General features: G+C 46.1%; 2 protein-coding genes across 4 annotated transcripts in view; one reads left to right on the top strand and one right to left on the bottom strand.

Annotated features, from left to right (window-relative positions):
* Nucleotides 1-1,657, top strand: part of THRAP3 (thyroid hormone receptor associated protein 3) — a 185,043-nt gene extending 183,386 nt beyond the window's left edge. For both annotated transcript variants that reach the window (XM_063311771.1, XM_063311770.1), the window contains exon 13: nt 1,642-1,657. The gene's annotated coding sequence lies outside the window, so the exon portion shown is untranslated. The remainder of the gene's footprint in view (nt 1-1,641) is intronic.
* CSF3R (colony stimulating factor 3 receptor) lies at nt 1,563-22,847 on the bottom strand. Of its 2 annotated transcripts, none has more exons than XM_063311773.1 (15): nt 22,665-22,847; nt 22,248-22,550; nt 20,715-20,838; nt 20,242-20,426; nt 15,720-15,871; nt 15,238-15,388; nt 14,582-14,658; nt 13,982-14,195; nt 9,985-10,170; nt 8,386-8,487; nt 7,762-7,908; nt 5,893-6,033; nt 4,267-4,357; nt 3,261-3,342; nt 1,563-2,138 (listed from the first exon to the last, which is right to left on the bottom strand). In XM_063311773.1, the coding sequence occupies exons 1-15, from the start codon at nt 22,783-22,785 to the stop codon at nt 1,626-1,628; spliced, it is 2,589 nt and encodes an 862-aa protein (XP_063167843.1). In that variant the 5' UTR covers nt 22,786-22,847; the 3' UTR covers nt 1,563-1,625. The 2 variants fall into 2 exon arrangements, with proteins under 2 accessions (XP_063167843.1, XP_063167844.1); XM_063311774.1 differs by having other exon boundaries at nt 22,248-22,547.
* Nucleotides 22,848-24,926: the final 2,079 nt, after the last annotated feature.

Below are 24,926 nucleotides of genomic sequence, written 5' to 3'. Positions count from 1 at the left end.
GTGTACTTGCAAATGGATCCCCTGTAGATCACCATCCCAATATTGTTACTTTGGTGCAGATCTTGAAGATGCTTTTGAACTTTTTTTGCTTTTAAAGGTGCACACACACATAGTCATTAAGTCTTGGAGGTAGGAGAGGAATTATAAGAGTGCCCAAGGGCCAATTCAAGGCAGAGCTGTTCCAGGCACACCAAAGTAATATTGCAATACGTACAGAGGAAAGCTAAGTCTTGGGGGAAAGTGGCTGCCATTGGAACAAACAAAGCACCAGCTCTTGCAGGTTCAGGTCTAGGGGTGCAGGCCGGGTAATAAGGAAACATGGAGGTCAGTCTGGTAGCTGTTGTGACCAACAAACTTTGTAGGCCAGTGACAAAAGGAGCTGCCAGGGAGGAGGATACCCATTCTAGAGGCTTGTGGCTCATCCATTCAGATCAGAGCAGCAGCCATGAGAACAGATGACATTCAGCACGACTGAGCAAGGCCAACAGTTCTGAAAAGATACCAAAGGGGGTGGGGCGGGGTGGAGGTGCAATTTACAGCCATGGGGTTGCATCTACAGTGCTTGTAACATCATGGGCTACACTCCCGAAATTTGGTCACAAACTGCAGATTTTGAGTAGTGCAGTGTTTGTATTTTTTAAAAAGTGTAAGCATGTTAAATTTCTGCAAAGTTAATATAGGTAGTTCTTGTTTAACAATTGGTTGCTTAACAACCAGTTGAAAGTTACGACAGCCTTGAGTAAAGGACTTCCAACCGTAGCAAAATGTCTCAACCCCCCCACAGTCACACAATCACAGTCTGGGTGCTTGGAACCTGCTTGCACTTGACCGGCTGCCAAGCACCATGTGATTGCCATTTGCACTCTTCTCTGCTGGCTTCCCCAGAAAGTCAGTGGGGAAACCGGCAGGGAAGGTTGCAAGCTGCTGCTGCCTGCTGAGAGGATTCCCTCTTGTCTGGGGGCTGTTTCAAGAGCTCCCTGCTGAAGGATTCTAAGCCTCTGAGCAGAGAGACACTCGCGCATGGCCTGCACCAGGCCTCCCAGGGTCTCTCCCACCCCCATGAGGTACCCCCGTACTCCTTACCTGGGACTCCGTCCACTTAACGACCCATGAGATCACTTAACAGTGGAGAGTGTTGATATTGTGGTCGTTGAGTGAAGCACTCATATGCCATCTTGCTTAACAACAGCTTTGCTAAATGCCAAGATGCTGGTCCCAATTGTGGTTGTCAATTGAGAACTACCTGTACACCTAATTTTTATCTAATCCCCAAATGTCTAGCACCTCCAAATAGGCTGGCCCTCACCCCTGGTGAGGCCCCCAATGCCTCTTGCAGCCTCTGAAGCAGAAACAAAAATGAAAATCCAAAAATTGCCCTCCCCTGAGATTGCCTTCCACTGATCTAAACTAAAGCATAGCTGCTTCTGGCTGTTTCTCATATGAGTTTGGAGAAATGTGACTCTGCCCTGGGAATGCTGCCTGCAGTGTCCTCCCCACCTTCTTGGCCTCCCTAGAGGATAAAACACAAAATACCCTTGGCCAGACCTCTCGGGGAGGGGAGGGGAACGGAGAAGAACCAAAAGAGCAGGCCACTCCCCCTGCAGCCCTGGGATGTCAGCTGGGTCCTATAGCCTTCGGAAGTTGCAAAGGTCTTCATCCCCATCAATTTTGAGCCCCTGCAGCAGTGGGAAATCCAGCAGGGCCCCATCCAGGAAAACGGCCTCCTCTTGGAAGCTGGAGCTGGTTGCTCGTTCTGGCTGGTCACTGTGGAACCACAGGTTCTTGTAAGGCTTTGGGCTGGGGGTCAAGCTGCGGAGCAGAGGTTGCCTGGAGCTGGACCGTATGTAGAAGGTAGGTGATGCTTCTTGCTGACTGCAGTAACTGCCCCCCAGTACCTTGGCATACTGAACAGACTCTGGGCTATTCATATAGGAGGTTGGCACTGAGCCCCCAGTTGGTAAAGCTCCCTTGGTTTCACGGGCATAAGAGTCAGAGAGGCCTGCTGGGCTGTCCTCCATGGCTGGGCTGGGCTCACTCTTCCCACAGGAAAGGCACTTTTTCTCATCTGTTTCAATCACTAAGATGGCAGAAACAATGACAGGGCTGAGCTCACATGCCTTGGGAGCCTGGAGGGTCTCCTGGGGAAAAAAGGCAGGAAAAGGGACAATTAATGACAGCAGGCAGGCCACTAAGGAAACCTAGTCCTGGTTGAGCGCAAGGTGGGGGAGGCGTGTTCCATATCTGCCACCTGCCACTGGCTGCCATAGAGACATCCTTAAGCAGGTTCTGATGGGGATGTTCGTTTCCAGCATCTTCATTCAGAAGTAGACTGCTATGGGACAGGAAGGCTTTACAGGTAGTCCTCGCTTACTGACTGCCTTGTTTAGTGACTGAAGTTACGAAGGTAGAAAGCAACCAATCCTAGCATTTACAACCATCGCAGCATCCCACAGTCACATGATTGCCATTCGCATGCTTTGCAACCAGCTTGCAACAAGCAGAATTAATAGAGAACACAGAAATAAAACCGTAAATTGTGGTCACGTGACGACCAAATGGGAAATAAGGTTGTAAGTCTGTCATGATCACATGATTTTCTGTTTAGCGGCTGTGGCACTGGTCCCAGTCATGGTTGCTATGCAAGGACTACCTGTATACTCTGATTATCCGCTAGCAGTCCTCAGCAGACTTGCATTCCCTGGACTGGCTCTGGGGAAACTTAGACTCCAGTTCCTACTGAAGCTGAGAATCACTCACACTCTCAGCCCAACCTGCTTCATGAGGTCATTACAAGAGTAAAATGTAGGGACTCCCTTAAGCTCCTGAGAAAAGGCTCTACAGAAATGCATAAATAAAGAAATAAAGCTCCTTTATCCTATGCAAGCTCTGCCTTGCAACTGATCTGGGCTGAATTTTAGCTATGGATGCCCTTATTATCTCTGTATTCTATATGCAGAACTCCATATGCAGAACTCAATAGCACAGTACACTGAATGACAGTCAATGCATTTTGGCCTAGTATTTTGTGTGAACGCAGCTCATGTAATTCGTTATTGGCTCAATGTGTTGTAAGAACCTAGAAAACTGGGTTAATTGAACTGTTGATCAGGGTACGCATATTGTGGAAATACAGCAAGTGAATGTCAGCAGGGTTGCTCATGCAGTGGTGCTGATGCATCCGACTGGGTGAAAGGTTCATAAATCAGCAGCTGCTGCACAAGGAACAAGCAGCACTCTAGCTCTACAGCCTCCAGATTTACCTCCTGAAGAACAGCGGGGGCCCATTTGCCCAGACTGCTGTTGGCTGGGTCAGGGACGCTAGGCCAGAACTGCGTCTTCATCCTGTGGTTGAGTTGCGGGGGGCAAGGGGAGAGAGAAAGACCGGGTTAGTCTGGGGCTATGATAGCTGGACAGCCAAGCTCTGCAACCTGATGGTGGCCATTCCCTGTTCTGCTCCTCTCTTATATGTGAATCAACACAACCTTTCTCTTTCGACACACGCACATCAACATAGGTACCTGGAACATGGGTCTTGGGGGAATTTTCTCTCAGAGGAAGTAGCTGCTTCAGGAGGGAGATTCTGATAAATATGTATATGAGTTTGGGGTCTTTTCTTTTATGCAGTCTGCATCCTGCATGACCAGTGATTTGGCAAATATTCTTTTGTTTCAACCTGGCATTTTATTTTTGTTTTAGCTTGTAGACAAGTACATACAGTAATTCTTCAAAACCTTTAGTGGCAGAGTCCTCTCCCCAAGTCTTGGCACCAGTACCTAGGCATTTTTGGAATCTCTCCCAAACTCCTCCCCACTGTATTTCATAATTTTATGTCAAGAGGAGTTGAGCTCGATTTGAAGGAAACATTACCATTTTCTCCTCCCCCATGCGATTGGCCTTTCCTCCCTTGACTTGGGTAACCCTAAGTGCCCCATGAAACAGGGAAATGTTCTGGCATGGGTTGACAGAAAAAACCTAGACGTGGTAGCAGAGCTCAGGCATGCCATCTCACTCTCTTGGAAAGAGGACCTTATTCCATCCTCTGCTGCCACCTTCATCTTCAGATCCACCAGTGTGCAGAGGTCCTCTGTACCACCCAGGTATAGTCTTTGCCCTCCCTCCTCCTCTGCTGCCATAGGGCTTTTCTCCTTTGCCTGGCCTCCTCCCCACTGTCTCCTGGCTTGGTCTCTTTGCTATCTCCTGTGCTTATCCACAATACCCAGGTGCCAAAGCGAAGCTCCACAACTTCTGGCTTGCTCCTCCACACACCTTTTGCTCTTCTGAAAGCAGATGACCATGCCGATTATCATGGCCAAGAGCAGCCCAATGAGTAAGTACACAATGGTGATGTCCAGGTCGTCTGGAAGAGAGAGCAAGGGATTGTGTATTGGTGGATTAGTGACCATATTCCTGAGATGGAACTAAAGAGGGGCATTGCTGTTCAGAGAGTCTGTGTGCCCATAGCCAATTGGCTGCACTGCCACTGTCTGCTGGACTTTGACCAAAGTGAAGATGAATGAGTACATCATCAAGGGATAATTTGTAGGTGTAAATGGTTGTAGAGGAGCTAGTTCGTGCAGGGAGAACTGCTCCTAAAAGGAAGAATGAGGTTGTGCAATTTGGTCTTTACTTACACAGATGGGCTTGTGACTACTGGTGGATGGGAGTAGGAAGCCCCGGCTAACCCTCCCTTTGAGGTGGAGGGTCCAAAGAATAGCTATGGAGAATATTCCACAACTCTAAGTCTTCAAGGATGCTTTGGAACATCGCCCTGTATCTTTGGGATGCTCAGGGAGGAGAATCAATCTTGTTTGCCTTTCCTGGGACCTTTTGTTGTTTCCTTCACAGTAAGAACAATATAAAAATTACTCTTGAAGACAGAAGGATGAGTAGGATTCAGACTTGTGAATTTCTGATGCCTCCCAAAAGTTCTCAAAAGCATCAGGAGAATGGGAGAATCAGGGAGGTGGCTGTGTCTGCCACCTAGGTCATGCAAGCTAGAGACACATACCAGGGAGGAAAGGGGGACAGTATTATGAAGCACTGATTCAGAACAGTGAGCCACCTTTAGCCAACCATTCTACAGAGCAGTGTTTCTTAAACATTTTGCTCTCAGGACATTTTGCTCTCCCACTTTTAAAAATTATGGAGGACCCCAAAAGAGCTTTTGTTTGGATGGGTTATATTTATCAATATTTACCATATTAAAAGTTAAAATTGATGCATTCGTAGAATATTTATTTATTGAGTCATGTAAAAATAACAATATTAAACCCATTAGATATTAACATAAATAAAACATTTTTCATAAAAAGAGCCCTGCATTTTTTAACAAATAAAAATCATGTGAAGAGTGACATTGTTTTAAATTCTGAAAATATCTTCAATATCTGGCAAATAATTTTGTGTTTGCAGACCCCTGAGAGGGTCTTGGGGGACTTCCAGGGGTTCTCGGACTACACTTTAAGAAATACTGCTGTAGAGGGCAGAGGGAGTGGCTGTGAAGGACAGGAGGAAGATCTGCTACCAAGGCAACAGATAAAAGGGGCCTGAGCCAGGGCCAAAAAAGTAACTTGAGAAAATATCTCAGACAAGCATTTCCCTAGTTCACATGAAGATAAAGGGAGGGAAGGGGAAGCACATTCAGACTTGCAAGAATCTGTTCCTAGAGCTATTGCAGTAAAAGTACGTAATACCTACCTACATGGCATTGCTTTCTTAGTATGGTCTATCTTGTAGGACCGACATACCCTTTGCAGCTCTAGGGAAATTCTACACTCTCAAAATGGCTTGTTGACCTTATGGGCCTAGTCATTTTTTCTTTCCATTTCCATGATGCTAGCTAACTAGAGCTGAATTTCCTTCCCAGCCCCAAATTGCCAGGGTTTTCCTTACCCATTGCCTTGGTGGTGATCACAAGATCAGTCCCATTGGTGCTCCCACCCACTGTAGAGGCCATGATATGCAGGCTGTACATTCTTGAAGGCCAAAGACCTGAGATGGTGAGGGTGTCTACAGAAGCATTCACAACAATACCTAGAGAAAAAATTGGCAAAACCTTGCTGTCATTTCAGACTGGAAAGGCCTAGAAGTCAAAGGGAGGGCAGTACAACAATGGTGATGGGTGGCATGGTTCTGTTCCTTACACTCCTCCCTAAAGGTCTTTCTGTTTGCTTGTTGCAGTGATAAGGTATGGCATGAATGGCACCTTGGATAGCAAAGTCGTGGCAAAGTTAGGAGAGCAACCTGTAGCCCTCCAGATGCTGTGGGAAATAACTCCTATCATCTTTGACAATTGGCAATGCCAGCTAAGGCTGAAGGTCTTATTGGTTTGAACAATTTGGCTCACTAGTTAGCTACTATATATTCCAATACATCTGGATGGCACTATTTTTTTCTCTTCAAATATTAATGTCCCAAAGCAGCAAAAATATTTAGAAGTGCTTAGTTATTTTTAATATAGGTTTTTACTGTCAATCAATGATTGGCAGACAGAGTAGCTTAAAAAACTAGGGTGATGGTCTATGTCTTACATGTCTCTTCTTCGGGGGGTTGGACTACATGTTCTCTGAGGTCCTTCCAAGTCTATAATTCTATGAGAAAGCTAAGATGGTGCCTGCCAGCTCCAGTGTATGTATCTAAAACTCAAAGGAATATGTATTTTTCCTATGAATGTACTACCCTTATTTATTGCTTATAAATAAGCAAACAGCTAGCAATTTCATTCATTGATCATATGTTTAATCAGTTCTTAATTGGGTGATGTCCTTATGACCATCATTAAAAAGGAGCAACATGTCTTTTTCTTACACTGTGCTTCAGGAATGCAAAATGCACAGGCCAAGGGTGGGATGTCTGACGCATCTGCCTCCTTCCTTCCCTGTGCTGCCTCCCCAATGCCCCTCCCTGCAAATCTTTTCAAGCCTATTTCCTACTCATTAGATTGAATTTTTTTTTGTCTAAGTTGCTTCCGTCTGTTTTTCCCTAAGATCACTTTTTGAAAACAAAAAAATCCTATTTCTTAATGATCTTTAAATGAGGGAGACAAATACATTGCTAAAAAGTACAGTATGTTTATAATTTACAAACAATATATTTAGCGCTCAAGTTATGGGGAGCGAAATCTTTTGCAACTTCCTCCTTAGATTAACAAATGCCAGAGGAGGAGTAAAATTGGTTTAAAATGGAGCGGAGGGTCTGATTGTATGAAGGGTGCTCATCCCCGAAGCACTGAGCCCACCTGCCTACTTATCCATTTGGACCATGTTCTTTGGGTTAATAAATCCCATCTTGGCTTGTGCCAAAGTTTTCTGAACAAACTGCCTTCTTCCCCCTCCTTCTTTCTCCATGCCATCCATCAGTTGTTCTGAAGACAAGTGTGTGGTTTTATCTGTTGCACAATTCACACAGCTTTAGTTGTCTTGGTGCCAGAGGCTTGGACATAAGTTTGTATTGCAGTGGAAGAAGGGGGCAGGAGGGAGGGAGGGAGGAGTTTGGAATCTGACAGGGACATGAAAATATAGAACAAGCAGCAGCAATGGAAACCTTCCCAATAGGATGGAGAGAGATGTTGGTCACAGACTGATTCATCCTAAGTTTCCTCTTCACCCATCAGAGACAAAAGGGGCCATAACTGCCCTAAAGGCAGCTGCTGCTCTCTCCTTAGCTGAAATCCAGTTGCAGCCCATGATGGGGGTGGAGGGTCTCCTTGCTTTGGGGGAGAAGCCACCCACCACCATAACTGCAGAGAGTGGGCAAACGTACTTCTAGCGTCTTCATTGGGATTGATCCAGAAGAGAGTGTAGCTGGTGATGAACCCATTCTGCTCTTCAATGGGGAGGGGTTCCCACCGGACTTCAGCTGTGGTTACCCCAATGTTGCTGGGATGAACTTTGGGGCTGCGGGATGGAGCTGTGGAGACAGGAGGAAGGAAGCATGAGCGACTGCAGGTCAAGGGGGTGCTGAGGGCAGGTGGACCCATTGGGGCAAACAGGACAGACTAGACTTCAGCTTGCCATGACCAGCCTCTGGAAGCAGTTCTGGTCACACCTCAAAAAGTTTAAAACTGGATGAGCAAATTATCTTCCTGATTCTACTGACTACCTACTAACAGTCTCTCATCATCCCAGCCTCAGATGAGTTAATACTAGAGGGAACCTTAAAAATAGCCTGCATTGTTATAACTTTGGAAATTAAGCTGAATATCAGGTTTAATCTGCACTCCTGCTTTTCTTCTACGCCCCACTGCTGGAACAACAACACACCCAGAGACAATTAGAAATCACTTCATTTGCTCCAAATGTAAAATTCCAACCAAAGAAAATTTTGATTGAAAGTGACTTTCTGCTTTGATGATGGAAGCTGAGCTGAGCTGTTTGGAAGATGCACCTTTTTGCCTTGTGTAAGCTTCCATTGTCTGGGGCATCCCCACTCTGTCCCTGTAGAGCGGGTAGATGGAGATGTTATAGCGCTGGAAAGGTTCAATGTTTTCTGAAAGAGAGAAGGGGGAGGTGTTAGTGATGATGGAAGGGCTGGAGGTGGGCCACATTCCCACCATCTGTCTGACAAGCCCCTGCAGTGAAGCTGCTGCTTGCTCTATAATTGATTTTCCCCTTTCAAAATGTTGCACCGCTAAACTTTAAACTGTGAAAAAAATGTCTTAGGGGCTGGACCCATATTAAGTGCTGCTTAAATAGAGTTAACAGTTCCTTTCATTTCCAAAAAATAGTGTCCTCATAGAAGAGCACTTATGATGTTACCTACTTGGTTAATGAAACATCTGCAAGCAAACAACCAAGCTCAGAGAGCACCAAGAACTCGACAAAAAATAGTGTGTTAGTATTTGTTTGATACTTTGTGGTCAGTCAGATATTAATTAATGAATATGCTGCCAAGCACATGAGGCATGTGATGTACTCAAATGTTACACAGTTCTGGTAACTGCAGGAAAGGGAATATAGGAGGCATTCAAAATGTCAAGGGAGAACACCTACGATGCCTTGCCTTCAGATCATATTGCCAGAGAGGCCACCAGGTTTTAGGGTTAAGGTTAGCCACCCCCTTGAAAGACCTGCTATTGGTCCCACTACATACCTCCCTTCCATCGGCTGGGCTTGCTGGCTGACCCACAGAGAGGAAGGCTGTGATGGCCTGTTGGAAGCTACAGCCCTCTGGGTGCTGTGAGAATATTTCCCTAAAGCCGGCTGGGAATCTTGGCTCTAGGGCAGCATCCTTCCAGCTGGGCAATCTCCAGAGAGGAGAACTTCAATTCTCAGAATTCATGGTAACTACACACATCTGGAGGGTGCCTAGGCTGGGAGTCCATTGTGTATGTTTGAAAATAAAATAAATAAAATAAAATGGTGTACGTTTGGATACAGCTTTTGGCCAACATGTTGTGTACTGTGATGCCACAGTGACCTATCTGTGGGGTTGTTTTGCAGCCCTGGGACCGGGCCTCCAGTCTTACAGTAGGGATGCTTTGCCTATAATGGATTGTGATATCACACATAACTCAGTAGCAGTGGAAGTAGCATCAACAAAAGGTGCAGCCGAAAGTAACAATTTTTTCAAATGAGTCATTAATACAGCGGGATGAAGATCACACCAAGTGGCCCTAGTTTGTTTGCATCTTTCTGGACAAATGGGGACCCAAGCTGTCATGGGCAGGGGGTCACCTCACTGTTGCTGGATGCAAACCCATGTGGAAGACCTGTAGAATTTATGTAAGTCAAGGTTTCTGAGTAAAAGGGACTAGTTTGGGTAAAAGCCGTGGCCCTTGCATTTGAAGGTAAACAAACAGAGCCAGTTAATAAAGCAACATGGTGATTCCACCTGGTCCAGATCTGACAGAGGTTGTGCTGGCCTGATCTTTGCAGCAGAGCTGGGAAACCTTGGTCAGAAACGCCCAAGAGAAGATTTGCCTTGGCTCCCCAATGGTGCTGAGAGTGAAAATGTTCCCTCCTCCTTCCCTTCGCAGTGGATCACCTTGGATCAGGGTTTGTGTGATGCTTCCATTCTGCAGCTTTTTCCATTCGATGTAATCCTCTGCTGCAGAGGTCACTCTATGCCACTCAACAATATATCCAGTAGCTGGGGTCACTGGAGGATCCCACCATAGCTGGAAGCTCTTCTCGTTGTGTGGGGAGGCCTGGATCTTGAACACAGGCTGACCTGAGAACAATATCGGAGAATGCAGCAGAGATGGTGAAAATGGCGAAGGAAAGGAAATGGAGGTTTGGGGCTGGAAGAAGCAAGGCCTCCAAAAGGGCTACGTCTTCAAGTAGATTTGCCATAAAATGCTGGAATTTCCCTGAAAACTGCATCATGTTAGGTCTCTCTAACTGTGAGAGATTTGCAGAGAAATCTCCATTCAGTGCAGGGGGGTGGACAGTAACTGGATACTCAGGTGATGTTTTGGGTAAACTCCCCCCCCCCCCCGCTGTGCTGGGAAACAGATTGGATTAACTGAAAGGTCATGGAACAGCCTCCCCCCAGAGGATGTTCCAAAAGTCCTTGAAAACTTGGCTCTTCTCCCAGTCCTGGCTGGGGATGGGTGGGTAGGGTAGCTATGGAGCCCTGGCAGTTGTTTTTTGCTGTTTGGTTTGGTTTCTGTTCTCGATGTCTACGATCTGTTTCTAATTTTTATTCCTCTTGTGAAGTATAAGGCACCCAGAGTCATTTGCAGTCAGGTAGCCTCCAAACAAACAAACAAACAGTGAAAAAGGCTTATTTAGACCACGGATTTACTACTGCAAAGTGTTGAAGTGATATCCACTTAAATCCCTAATCAAGTTCCCCTTTAGATTATCTCCTTAGCAGCTATACAAGGGTGGAGTCTTAGACTTCAGGTCCCATCAGAGTTTAGCCACATGTCAAAACTCACCTATTGATGAGCAGACATAAGGTCTTGAAAGAGCAATAAATCCTTGTGGGTTGAATCACCATTGGTGCATCCCCAGGCCCATGGTTCAGTGGGCTGGGGGAGAAGCCAGAAAGCCCAGCTCTTTTGATTCAGGCACCTTGAGCTGAGCTCTCTACTGCAGCCCACCCTCTGCCAGGTGATTTGTGGGCTTGGGGAGCTGGGAGCTATAGTGGGAATGCTTGGGTCTTTCTGCTGCTGGGTTGCTGGGATGGGAAGTAGCCAGTATAGAAAGAGGGCCTGGGTGGGAAGAGCCCAGACTCTTCTGCTCCCACACCGGAATGGCCCTTGAGGAGAGGGCCCAGGACCTGAGGGGAGGGAGCATGCCTGGCACCAGCCTGAAGCACCCTACTGGTCATCTGACTTTGCCTCCAATCTACTGGATGGCCAAGGATAACCAGTGGTGCCTGGTGTTAGATGCATAAAGGGAAAACATTTACATGTGACTTAAGGCTGCCTCTCTTATGGATGAGGGATGAGATGAAGGCAACATCATGAGGACATGGCAGAGCATGTTTGTCTCCAGCTTAGACTTATGTGGGGAAAAGCAAGTTCCTGACTGTGAAAGAATGCATCTCAACTGATTGCAATCACCAGAAAGCCCATATACTTTGAAGATAGATTTGTTTTGAAAGAAAAGGACCATGCTTCCTGTTTTGCCTCTGCTCGTTCTCATGCATTGTGTAATTGTTCCCTCCCGAAGAGCACATGGTAGAGGAGCTCCCTCACAGGGAAGAGTTTCCTCCCTGGGCAAATCGGTGCTTTGCTTGCCTTTGGGCCTTTCTTTCATTTGCATCTAGCTGTGTCATGAACATGCTTGGGAAACCATTTTTTTCTGCAAAGGTCTCAGGACACTACCTTCATCTCCTCCCCAACCCATGCCAAAGGCTGTTGTCTTTGGCTGTTCCCCTTAAGCAGGAATGAGCTACAGCACTTTTGACGTATAGATGCAAGCTGATGTGCTTCCCCAAGTGTTTGATCAGTGTTAAAATTGGCTGACCTCGATCAGTCCAGCACCCATTAGGCACGTGAGGCAGGTGCAAGCATGCCCCTTGTCCCCTGGCTCCTCAGCCTTTTTTTCAAGGCACCTCTGCCTGCTTTGGGTAGCGAGAATGTGGTACTTTTACACCAGCTTCTTTCTCTGAACCCATTTGGTCTCTAGAAATATCCATAGTCTAGAGCCTGAGCCTGGATTGTCTCGAACAGCAGCTGACCAATAGAGGCAGGAAGGTGGCCGTGTGGTGAAGCAGGAGAAAGCCAGCTCGGCTCTACCCTGCTCAACTGTTGTTCGTTTGCTTCTGAACATGGATTTAGGGCACTTCAGGAATAGAGCTAAATCCATGTCCAAAAGAAGCTCTGGTTTGGCTCAAGTATTTGCGTATGTGTGTTTAAAGGGAACCTGACAATCTTTTGGACATGGGTTTAACACTATTCCAGGGGAGAAACTCCCTTTGACTACACCTGTGCTTAATCTAGGCCTCACTACCTACTTCTAATTTAACAACTGTGTATTCCAACAGATTACAAGAATACCCATGAATTGCCCATCTCAGGCTGCACAGCAGAAGCAGTCATGCAACACCTGGAGAAGATTGTCCTTCCCCAATCAAACTCAAAATATGGATCAGCTATGTTAACAACAGAAAGCCAGTTTGGTGTCGTGGTGAAGGCAATGGGCTAGAAACCACGAGACTGTGAGTTCTAGGCCCACCTTAGACACAAAGCCAGTTGGGTGACCTTGGGCCGGTCAGCCTCTCTCATACCTAGGAAGGAGGCAATGGCAAGCCACTTCTGAAAATCTTGCCAAGAAAACTGCAGGGACTTGTCCAGGCAGTTGCCAGGAGTCAGCACTGACTCAAAGGCACACAAAAAAAGAAGAAGTTAATACATTTCTAATCCTAAAAGAAAATAAAATTGAAAACACTCAATGCCCAGGTATTAAGTTCGCATAGAGCCTGAGAAAGAAAATGACACCCAATTTTTCAACATCCTCTTTACCAGACAGAATGATGGCGTACTGCAAACTCAACTTTATAGAAAACTGACACATGCTGATCAAATGTTAAACATTTGCAGCAACACCCTCAGCCCATAGAATGAGCTGCGTAAGAGCCCTCGTCCACAGACCTAGGACACCCTATAGCTCAGGAACACTCTGAAAGGCAGAATTCAACTGCCTCCAAAATAGACTCATCAACCACTGCCTGCCAATTTCACAAAAAATGCACTAGGAAACAAAACAGAACAGAAAGAATTTCTATACTACTAATGCTGCCATACACAAAACATGCATCAGAACAGGCTAATAGACCCCATCCACGGGATCAAAGTGGCCCAACGAACTGTGAAGCCCCCAGCAGAACCAGTATTGTACACAAGGTTAACTGCCTGGGCACAATACAACACAGGACAATCAGGACACCAGCTACAACAAAGAATTAAGGGACACAAAACTGCAATAAGGAACCAAGATTATAAATGTTTAACAGTCACCCAGACAGTTAAAACCAATCACATTTGGCTGCCAGAGAGTTCCTAGGAGCCTGGTGCTCAAATACAGTAAATGGGCCATGAACAGAGCCATCGAGTTGGGTACCGTCTGCTACCAGCCAGGCACCTGATCTAAAACACCCATGACAAACAGGTGAAGGAGGATCATTCAACAGGGAGACCACACCACTTCCATCTTCTGGACCAACTTCTTTGATTTGCAGTCATGGCTGCTTTGCCAGCTGACAAATTCTGTGAGAAAAATTCTGGAGGTCTCTCTATTTGGGAAAGGTTGCCTTAGATGATCTGAATTATTCTTCAAAATTTTATATTTTTCCAAATTTTGCAATATTCACCAATTCAATAAAGTATGTATTTGGATAACATCTGCATAAAAGAAAAGTTACATTCATGAAAAATATACTTATGTCAGGGAAAATTGGTTGTTAAATTGTTGTTAAATCTTGCATCAAGCAAGATTTTAAACAAAAATGTGCTGTCCCCCCTTTAAAAAAAAGACCTCAAAATAAACTGAATGACAGATTCACAAAAATGAGATATGAACCAGTCTACCTTTTTTCTCCAGCAAGAAGATTTCTGTGGGTTGAGATGCACCTCTAGAGTTGTAGGCTGTGAGATAAATCCTCTGGGTTCCTGGTGGCACCAAGAATGTGCACTGCCTCTCTGTGGTGTTGCAGAGAGATTGTGGAATGCCATTGTGTTGACTGGTACTGAGTGCTGCCCAGTACCCCAGGACTCTGCCATTGGCCTCATTTGGCTTCATCGGCTGCAGAACAAGATAAGGGTGGTTGTTTGGTTGGTTACAAGTGAAATGTAGCACTTGAAATCTGCCTCTCATACAGTCTGCATTCACACAGCACACTTAACCGGATTAGCAAAAGAGCTACAACACACTAACATTAGTTTTAACTGTAGCTGTAGCCAATTCTTTTGAGGCTTATTATGTTTTGAGAGTCCAGGATATTTGAGCTAATTTGTTTGTATGAACCAAGACTGTGGGCTAGTGCAGTAATAAGGTTACACAGCTCCCTCCCTTTCCTGTTGTGTCACCTGGTGAAGAGGTTGAACATTCCTTGGTCATACATCTCCTTACTAGAGCAGCTGCTGGAATGAGTTTGCTCTTGTGTTCTGCCAAGTGAGGCACTCACTCACCTTCCACAGCAGCTGCACTTCAGTCCCCTTCCCTGTCTCTTGCAGTTTCCACCAGGCATCGAGCTTTCCTGAAGGTGCTGTGGGAGAAAAAGAGGCTTTCAGGACCATCAGCACCTTGTGTCTTGCCCTGTTCCTTCAAAGCAAGCAAGCTTTGCAGACTAGAAAAGCAAAGACTAGCTCAACTTCCATTGACTTCAGGTCCATATAGAGTTTGCAGGGGGCAACAGTTCAGAAGTTGTTTTCCATTGCTTCCTCCTGAGACTTTTTGTTAACTGCCCAAATTATTCTACCATGCTGGGGCTTCCTACTTACTGCATATCTAGTCCTGCTTTGCTTTTCAAGATCAGCTGACCAGGGGCTTCCTAAGCTTCTGTTTGGAAAGTCCCACCACCCATGTCCCTCACTATACATTTGATTGCAAGCAAACTTTATGATACAATCCTACATTGGAGCATTGCTTTCTATTTCACTGAGACGATGCACTCTGCACATGGCCAGAGGAAGTTGTTCCCCAACCCCTATAGGCCAAATCCTTATATGAGAAACTGCCTTGGAGGCTGAACTATCCCAATGCCCTGGTTATCCTGGTGACTTAGGAGGCTCAGCTATCCATGTGTGTGTGTGTGTGTGTGTGCAGGACTCTGCCCCTTTCTCACCTTTTTCGTGTGTGGTAAAGAGCTTGGCCAGGCTCCAGTTGCTCCAGTAGCTGAGAGGGAGTCTCCTGCAGCGCATCTGGAAGTGGTAGAGTCTGCCAAAGAGGAAGCCGCATTGCTGGGTCTGCCAGTGGGTGGTGGTGATATTGCGGACCTGGGACGAGAGGGAGAATAGGAAAAGCGGGCCCACAGAAACGCCCCTTCCCTTGCCCCCCCATCCAGCCCACAGGACCCTTAAACTCTACAGGAAGAGGCCAGAAATGCTTTGAGTAAAAAGGCTCTTTGGGCTTTAGCACAGCATGGCTGTCAGGGATAGAAAAGGACAGTGCCAAGGTGGTATGGATGGCTGCTGGCAAAGAGTTTGGAGCGTGAGGAAGGGGGGGCAGGGACAGAAGTGAAAGCCATGCCAAAGGGGCCTTGATTGTGCACCCAGAGGGGTCCTACAAGGTGAAGCCATTCTGTTGCCAGGCCATAGGGGTACTCACAAGGCTCCACTCCGGGCTGCCTTCCACCTGGTAGCGCAGGTCACATGCCTGATCCATGTGGTTGCTGTCCTTTGCTGCCACCCATGTTACCAACACGCAGTCAGTCTCGGGCATGGACCTGACGTCCTGGATGGTCGGGGGCTCCAGCCAGGCTGGAATGAACAATGTGGAGTGGAGAGAGCCTTTGTACTTGCATATATTTAAAGTACTTTAATGCCAGCCTCCAAATGTATTCCAAGGGTAGGTAGCAAGAAGAGTAAAGCACCACCCAAAATATAAAATTAAAAGACAATATATATTAAATAGCAACAGGAAACAGCCTTTTTTGAAAGGGAAGGGCTTCTCCCAGGTGCTGAAAGAGTTGCACCTCATTCCTAGAAGGCATCAGCACCAGTGGCACCTTTTCTTTGGTGGATTCTTATTAGGATCTCTCCCTCAGAGTTATTCAAGCTTTGCTACAAGTTACAGAGGGTCAACACAGCCCCTCTCAGATTTAATTCAACAGTTAAAGTCTGAGCATAGCAGGAAGACCGTCTATATAAATTCAAAGTAGACCCATCACGAAGCAAGCTATTTTTCAAAGCCTAAGGGCAAAGATGGTGGTCAGAAGCAGAAAAGTGATTCAAAGACAGCCATCAAGTGCCATTTTTTGTGACAAGAGTGGGCACTTAAAGAAAAATTGTTGGGCCAGGAAGGCAGATCAGAAAACCAACAGAGAAAAGGCTCCAAAAACAACTCTTGTTGCATTTTCAGCAATTAATAAAAGTTGTTCTTCTTTTATTATAGACAGTGGATGTAGTATGCATATGATCAAGGATCGAGATTTCTTTATTGAATTGAACCCAAGTTCAAAGGAAGGGATTGGTTTGGCTGATGGAAGAACAATCTCAGTGGAAGGGGAGGGGTGCACCCTCCTAAGGTGTGGAAATGGCACTACCCAGAGAGATATGATTTCAACTAACGTTTTATATGTTCCAGGGTTGAAAATGAACCTGAGTAGCACATCTGCCCTCATGAAAAATGGGCATACCCTTCAATTTAAAGGTGACAGATGTGAAATAATAGATCAAAAAGATGTCTTTTTAACAGGATTCCTAGATCAAGGTTTGATCTTTCTCAATTGTGAGAGGCCAGACATGGCATGCATGGCTAGTCACCGAGGAAGGGAGGACAACAGAGCTACTTTCTGGGACAGACAATTTGAACACAGAGATTCAAATGCAGTTCTTCAGGTAAAAATGGATTGGCAAGCAAGGACTGTGGCACAAAGCCTGCATACAGGGAAAGTCCACAAGGCCTCCAATTCCAAAATAAAGCACCAGGCACTCCAGGCAGCCCCTGGACCAAATTCACACCAAGCTGTGTGGGCCAATTCAAGCATGTGTTGGGGGTAACAGATGTGGGGAGGTAGCAATGACAGTTACATACCTATAAAATAGATTACTAACAAAAGCAACAGATCAAACAGAGCCAAATAAGAATCCTCTAACCAACAGCACTGCAGAAGGGGGAGGTATTATTACTTGTTCAAAGTACCTTACCCAGTGTTTCCAGATGCAGCAAGCAGGCAAGCCCAGAGAGAGGAGATCAAGCCAAAGACTCTGCCTGACTCAGATGATGAGGAACCAGGAGGAACAGAAGGGGCAGGGATGCAGTATCATCCAGACCTGAGTCCTGATCCGGACCTGAGGTGCTCATCATGAGTCAACAAGGGAGTTCTGGCCAAGTGACTGTCCTACCTTGCAGGGGTGGCATTGCCAAAAGAGTCTGCATCATGGAAGGAGGTGCAATAGCTCCTGCCGGCTGAAGCAAGTAAGTGGAGGAAAGCAGCCCAAGAAGAGTTTGAGGCTCTACAACACAACACTTGGACACTCACAAAGTTACCTGCTGGCAAAAAGGCAATTGGTTGCAAGTGGGTCTTTAAGGCCAAACATCATGAGAAGGGAGTAGTCCAAAGATACAAATCTAGACTGGTTTTGTTGTTGTTCAGTCATTAAGTTGTGTCTGACCCTTCGTGACCCCATGGACCATAGCACACCAGGCCCAAGGGCTATTCACAAAAGTATGGGGAAGATTATGACCAAACATTTGCACCTGATGTGACCCACATAACAATTTGGCTTTTTTAAAGACTAGCTGCAAGCAGAAACATGCAAGTGGAACATATAGACATTAAAACAGCGTTCTTGCATGGGGAAATTCAGAAGGAGTTGTATATGCAACAACCTGAAGGATTCGCTGATCCAAACAAAAGGCATTTAGTGTGTAAGCTTCAAAAGAGAATCTATGGGCTGAAACAAGCAGCAAAGGCCTGGAATGTGAAATTAAACCAGATGCTAATAAAGGAAGGTTTCACTCAGGGCAAAGCTGATCCCTGACTTTACACATGACACAAGAATGGCAGAGACGTGTTCATTCTGACATTCATGGATGATTTGATTCTCTGTTATGAGGATCAAAGGGACATTGATGAAACACTATCCAATTTGAACATGGAAGTAGAGGTGAAATGCCTTGGGAAGGCAAGCTACTACTTGGGGATACAAATTGACAGAGAAGAGGATGGAAGCTTTCTCCTTAGTCAGAGGCAAAAGGTTCTAGAGTTATTGGAGAGCCTGGGGCTGGAAGATGCAAAAATAATGCCCACTCCAATGGGCACAGACTTTCACAAAGTAAAGGACACTAATGAACTGTTGCCTCAGAACAATGGCTACAGAGAGGCCATTGGGAAGCTGTTGTATCTGTCAACCACCACAAGGCCAGATATTTCAACTGCAGTGGGGATCCTCTGCAGAAAGACCAGCGCACCAATCCAAAGGGACTGGTCAGGCATTAAGTGGGTGGCAAGATACCTGAAGGGGACTGCAGACCTGAAACTTAAGCTGCCAGCAACTGATTCTCCTGAACTAGTGGGGTACACTGATGCAGATTGGGTGGAAGATGCAACTGGTTGCAAATCCACCAGTGGGAATGTGTTTTTGTTTGGGGGAGGGGCTGTGAGCTGGGCTAGTCACAAGCAGACTATATTAGCATGCTCAACTACTGAAGTAGAGTATGTCTCAGTGGCTGAGACATGTGCAGTGCAGAGGTGCAATGGCTCAAGTATTTACTTAAGGATCTGGGGATCAGTGTTGCTGCTTCAATAAGTCTTTGAGGACAACCAAAGTTGTATAAGACTCTCTCTATCAAAGAAGATGGGAAAGTGGACCAAGCACATGGATGTTCATTACCACACGATTAGAGAGGCACAGGAAACAGGACTAATAAATTTGGAGTATTGTCCCTCAGAGGACATGATCACTGACATCCTGACAAAGCCACTTGCAAAGGGTGTCTATCAAGGGCTACGAAGTGAATTAAATCTTGTGTAGGCATGATACATGCATGATTTGAGAAGGGGTGTTGGAAGTCCTGGCAAATCCAGCATGCCTCATTAGCATATGGATGGTTGCTCTAGGATGCAAACTCTCCATGCTATTGAGGAAGCTGTTTGTTGCCACTCCCACTTCCTCTCTCTCTCTTACTTCTTCATTAGGAGAGAAGCACATGGCTGTGTGCTGCTCCATCTTTCTAGGTGCCATGTGATGGGCCTGGAATTCCCATTTTCTTCCATGCCGCTCTTGGCAGCTATAGGGCTGAGAGTTTAGGGTGAATTAAGTTTAGAAAGAACAGAAGATACAAGGAACATGTAAACTGAACCAAACAATAAAGTCAGTAAGAATCTTTTTATTTATCTTAAACCTACTTCATCTAAGGGTGTGCTTGGAAGGGCTGAATGTGTACGATCAATAACCTGTGTTTCTCTGACGTGCTCATTAAAGCTATTTTTGATAATATTCTTTTTCTGGGCACAGCTTCCTCTGCTGTGTTAAACTCTGCTCCATTATGTGGTCCTAGCTGGCCATTAATTGGCTTCAGCCACCACAGGCATGTCCATCAATTTGGCCAAAGGTGAGATCTTGGATCTGTAGGGTGATTTGGAACAGATTTTCTCCCCACCTTCACCTCTGGAGAGCACAGATGGGTCTGCACATGTCCTGCTCTTGTTCCAAGTCTTGGCTTGAATGAAATCCACCCTGCTTTAGAGGATGAAGAATGGACAACCCAAAAAGGCCGCATACCAGTCAAAAAGGTGTCATTGTCATTGGTCATATATATCAGAGGAAAGGGGACCATTCAGAGATTGCCTAGCAAGCAGGTTGCCTTCTTTTTCTCCAGAGGTGAGTTTTTTGGTTGGGGAGGGGGGAAGATGGGGTCTCTCTCCCCGGGTAATGGGCAATCCTTTTTTGCCGAGTGATTTGAAAGGAGCTCCCTTTCTCCCAGTGGGGTACAGGGAAGAAGTGGGTGCTCAGAGAAGGACTGAAACCTCTTCAGTTGCCTTCCAGGCAAGAAACATTGCTTCTAATTTTTGCCTCTAAATGAACATATTTCAACTCTCCCTGCTTCTCACAGACACCTATGGATTCAGCCCAGTTTGCAAGAAAAGAGGGCAGGCAGACCTGCTCCTACCAACAACACGCACCTAAATCCATGGGGTCAGCACACAAGGGCTCTGAGGTCACAGTGCCCAGGGCGTTTTTCGCAGACACCCAGAAAAGCATTTTTTGATACAGCTGGAGGTTCAGGCGTTGAATGGTGCAGGAGTGCTGGCTGGGCTCAGGAACGCAATCTGGGATGGAGTCCAGGGGCTTGCACTCCCTTGAGCTCCTGAAACACCAGAAGAGCTTATCAGCAGATGGACGCTAGAGAGAAGCTACCCTCGCAGCTCCCCATTACATGCAGAAAAGCCAACAGAACGCACGACCCTGTTGAAGGGAGAGCACACCACCCCTTGCAGACATATTCGAGGGAGGAAGGAACTAAATTAAGCCACAGATTCTGATATTTTAGAAGTCAAAGGTCAGGAAGCGTTGCCCGGGAGTGGAGAGAAACAGGCTGCCCCCTCCTCCTCCTCTAGCCCTAGCCTGGCCACAGCAGTCTCCGTCCTGTTCTTACCGGAATCCCTTCAAGGCAACACGGGTTGGGAGGAGGCTGTCTTGCCCAGGGTCCCACTGGCACGCCAGGGTCCTGGAGGTCATGTTGAGGACACAGGTGAGGTTTTGAGGCTGGGATGGAGGGTCTGCTTGGCATTCACATGGCATTGAGAAAAAAGCAGGGAAACATTTTCAACACAACACTGACAATGTTGCAGGCAGGGGACAATTCTGCAGCTTTGTTAGATCCAGACTGAATCTCTGAGAATTAGATTTGTCATAATGAAATCATTGAACGGATTAAAAAAATGGAATCCAAAATACCAAATTTTCTGATATTTGTGACTGCTGACTTGGTATTTCAAACAACCCCACTTCCAACCTCCCCCCATCGTCAAAATTGCTATTTTATACGTGCCAGCATTTCTTATCCAACATGCGATGTTCGTCAATGGGAGCAGAGAGGCAGCAGTTTATATGGCCCTCTCTTCGGTCTTGTGAAACCGGTGCCGGGTGGTAGTGACTGAGGGTAGCATTCTGCTGCTGAATATAGGCAGTTAGGACGTGGGGTCTCTTGTTAAGTTCATGTTTAGATCTACTTGGAAAAAACACGCAAAATGCCTTTGCAAGGCATTACTTGGAAGTCATTTCACTAACTTAAAAGGTTTACTTGTGGCCAACTGTTGAACATTGATTTCAGCTCTATTGAAGGGAAGAATTATTATCCGGCACTTTATCTGGCATTTCCCTGTCACTGATGAGTGTAGCTTGGCTCATTTGCTGAAGCCATCTCAAACATCATAATCATTTGAATGTCATTCCTTAAATGCAATAAAAATGGGCTTTCCAGGGATTTGTTTAGAATGGAATCACATCACACACCAAACCAATGGTTCCCAACCAGGGCAATTTTGAGATGTGTGGACTTTGACTCGCAGAATTCTTAGCAATGGCCATATTGGCTGAGGGATTCTGGGCGTTGAACTCCACACATCACAAAATTGTCCAGATTGGGAAACACCCATTGGGGTGATGGTAAATGTTATGTCTGCTGGCTGCATTGCCACATCAGGCTGCACTGCTAGGCTGTGCTTGAAACAGGTTGCCATCCCAACGCTTTCTTCAGTTTCCCCCAACAGGGAAAGTGTTTGTGGGGAGACGGAATGTGTCATTTTTTACATTACTATTCTTGGAAAAAGTCTCCAAAGGGAGGGGTCTCCTTTCACCTGGCCCCTTTTGGATGAGTAGCAAAGATGTGGCTATTCTAGGATTCTGTGTTTAGCTGTTAGATGGGTTAGCTGCTTCTGGTTTTGTGTCTTTGGCTCATAAGCAGGAGTGTCTGCAGGGTGTAGTCAAAAAGTCAAGGCAGTGGCTGCAAAGCTGTGATCAAAACTCCTTCATGGCCATCATTTTGACTTGTCTGATCACACCCTGCTCGTTAAGAATTTTGGTTTTAGGGTTTGCCTTTTATGATTCATAAATAGGCAGTGTAAAGGTTTCTTTATAAACACTGCACTGTGCACACTTTACTTTTAGTCCTTGCAATGTGACTTACATCCAGCCTGGATCTGGGTGAAGTTCATAACCTGTGGGATGCCATGTTCCTGCACACAGCAGCTCAGGGACGTCACAGGTTCCTTGAAGGGGCCAACGGTGATGTTGGAAACTTCCATTCCATTGCTAAAGCTGTACTGAGATCCCCTAAGTTGTTTGTTGCCCAATTTCCAAACCATCTGGATTCTGCTGTCCTTTGTAATGGGGCAGTGGTTTCTCCAGATGGTACAGGAAGCTGTGATGTTTCTTCCCAAGATGACAACTGGGGAGTCGACAGCCAAGTGGCTGCAGGAGAAGGACCCTGCTGAGGAGGGAGAAAAGACTTGGAAGCAATGCACAGCATAGTCAGGGGGCTGCCAAAAGTTGTGGCCTGCCCCAGTTTCCCAAGGCTACCCAGTTGGAGCCCACTAGCACCTACCTCCTGGGAGCCAGAGGAGGAAAAGGGTGCATCCCAGCAGCTTTGACCAGGGATCCCACATGCTTGCCATGTTCTGGCTCAGGCAGTGTAACTGAAACCTGCAATTTACAGAAACAGACATTCAGGCAGCTCCCAGGCCTTTGCCATTGTGCGGGATTCGATCGGCAGTGAACACAGATGGTCAGTCGGAGTGCAGGCATGACCAACTGTGGGGCCTCAAAGAGGAAGGTGGCTAAAGGCTAGGATTTCGTCCTCTTTTGTATCACACAAATAGGTATTGGCACCTTCTTGACAACATCCTGGGCTTCTCTGCGCCTCTGCCTGATGTGGCATCAAGTTTCAGGTACGCTAAAAATATTTTTAATTTGGTGGTTGTGCATTCTGGGGTTTGCAACAAAAGAATAAAACTTATTTGTAAGTCATTAAGTATACAATGTTTGATAATTCTCAGTATTTCAGATGTTTTAAACAGCAACATTTCTGCAGTTGGAAAAGAAGCATCCCACTAGCTCAGCATTAATCAATTTTAAGCCTTTTGCTTATAAATACCGAGGGAGGGAAATAGAAAATGAAACGTAAGATTTCCTGTAAAGTTTAGTAAAGAGGGAACAGTGAATCATTTTATTCAAAGTTTTATCAAAGACCAAGAGCACTATTAAATTTATCCAAATGTCTTGAGATCAACAAAAGAATGGCAAGTATGTAGAAAGGGGGTTGGTTTCTTCTTCACTTTTAATTTAAGCAAATGAATTGTCATCCCTGCTGCCTTCCCAACTTTTAAAGATTTATTCCTGGAGGGGGATGAGCAGGACTCTGGGAAATGGCTATTCACCTTGTTTCTTCTGCTGTGACCTTTGTAATGCTTTAGTGAAATCTCCTTTCTTGTAATTTGGCCCTGTTCTTTCAAGTACTTCTCTCTGGAGCATCAGAAACAAATGCTTTTCATGCTGTGTGTCTTTCAGTTAGTGAACAAGGACTTTTATATAGTCACAGAATGATCTCCACTCTAGGCTAAACATATCCAACTCTGTCAGCTTTTCTTCGTGAGTCTAACCCTGAGCCTTGATCCTTCTTGTCTGAAAGTTTTTCAGCTTTTTGATATCAACACGCAGCCCCTAAATCTATCCTGAACCCTCCAGGGAAGGACCAAGCAGAATACGTACTACTGTTGAGGTTGGAGTTATGTTTGCCTTTGTAGTCACTGCCTCACGCAGCTGGCTCATGTTTAGTTTGTGACCTCTTAAAAGCTCTCCGACTCTTTGACAAGATCTAGTGCCAAGCTAGGCATCACCTATCCTGTACATCTGAGCTGAGTCTTCCCACTGAATGCAGAATGTTGCCATTATCTCAGTGGATCATCGCGTTGTTAGCTGGGTGATCAGCTCAGAGATCTGGGCTGTTTCAGGCTTGAGCCAAAGTAGAAAGCCCTGGTCTCTCCCCCAGCCAAAGGGGATGGATCCGCAGACAGGGCTCAGGGGTGAGGGGAGGGAGAAGGCAGCACACACCTAAACAGCTAATAGGTACCAACTGATTCCACCCCCTGGAGTTACCCGACTGTGATGCTGACTGAATGGTTGGTGAAGCACATTAGATTGCACCCGGGGGCAGAACTAATTTAAAATGTTCATTAAAGAGAAGTAAGGAAGTGTGATGTGAGAGTCTGACGGAAGGGCCACAACAGAAGGACTAAAGTTTGGTTTACCTCCTGTTATGTATATCTCCATGTGTATATGTGTCACTAGACATTTTAAGCTGCTTTCCACTGGAAATATAAATGTTAATTATGTAAATTAATCCATCATTACCAAAGTATGGCCTCAGTGGGAGGTTAGGATTATGTTACTTGTCTTAGGTCCCTCCCCTGTCACGAGGTTCTTCAGCAGCTGCCGGACTGTTGCACCACTGACTGGAAGGGAGCTCAAGAAGCAGTGGGTGGGTGACTCGACCATCTGCCCAGGGCAGCTTTCACATTCAGGGACAGGTCCTCTTCCCCCATCAGTGCTTGAGGGGTAAAGTGTGAATTCAAAGCTGTGATATGTTTGGGGAAGCAGCACCTGCTGGCCCTGACCCAGGAGCCCTGTGGCCTGTGGATCTTCATCCTGGCAAGGACAGTGCCCAGGGCCCAAGAAAGCATCCAGCTAGAGGATCTGTGCGCCTATATCATGGAAACCTGAATCATGGACAAATGGATGGGCTGGGATCAGAGCACTGCTCTGTGGCATGTTTCACAAGGGGCAGCTCACCCTGCCCCTGCCTGGCACA

The sequence above is a fragment of the Candoia aspera genome, chromosome 10, assembly GCF_035149785.1.
Source record: "Candoia aspera isolate rCanAsp1 chromosome 10, rCanAsp1.hap2, whole genome shotgun sequence".
Taxonomy (NCBI): domain Eukaryota; kingdom Metazoa; phylum Chordata; class Lepidosauria; order Squamata; family Boidae; genus Candoia; species Candoia aspera.
The sequence above is the reverse complement of the archived record's forward strand: the minus strand, read 5'-3'. Positions and strand labels throughout refer to the sequence as shown.

What these genes read in the sequence shown, in the direction of transcription:
- CSF3R (XM_063311773.1), bottom strand. Translation starts at nt 22,785, where the DNA reads ATGTCTGTTTCTGTAAATTGCAGGTTTCAGTTACACTGCCTGAGCCAG. An exon ending in GCAGCCCGGAGTGGAGCCTT is followed by an intron (nt 15,389 to 15,719) that starts GTGAGTACCCCT and finishes CTCTCGTCCCAG; the next exon opens with GTCCGCAATATCACCACCAC. An exon ending in TCCCAATGAAGACGCTAGAA is followed by an intron (nt 6,034 to 7,761) that starts GTACGTTTGCCC and finishes TTTTTTCTCTAG; the next exon opens with GTATTGTTGTGAATGCTTCT.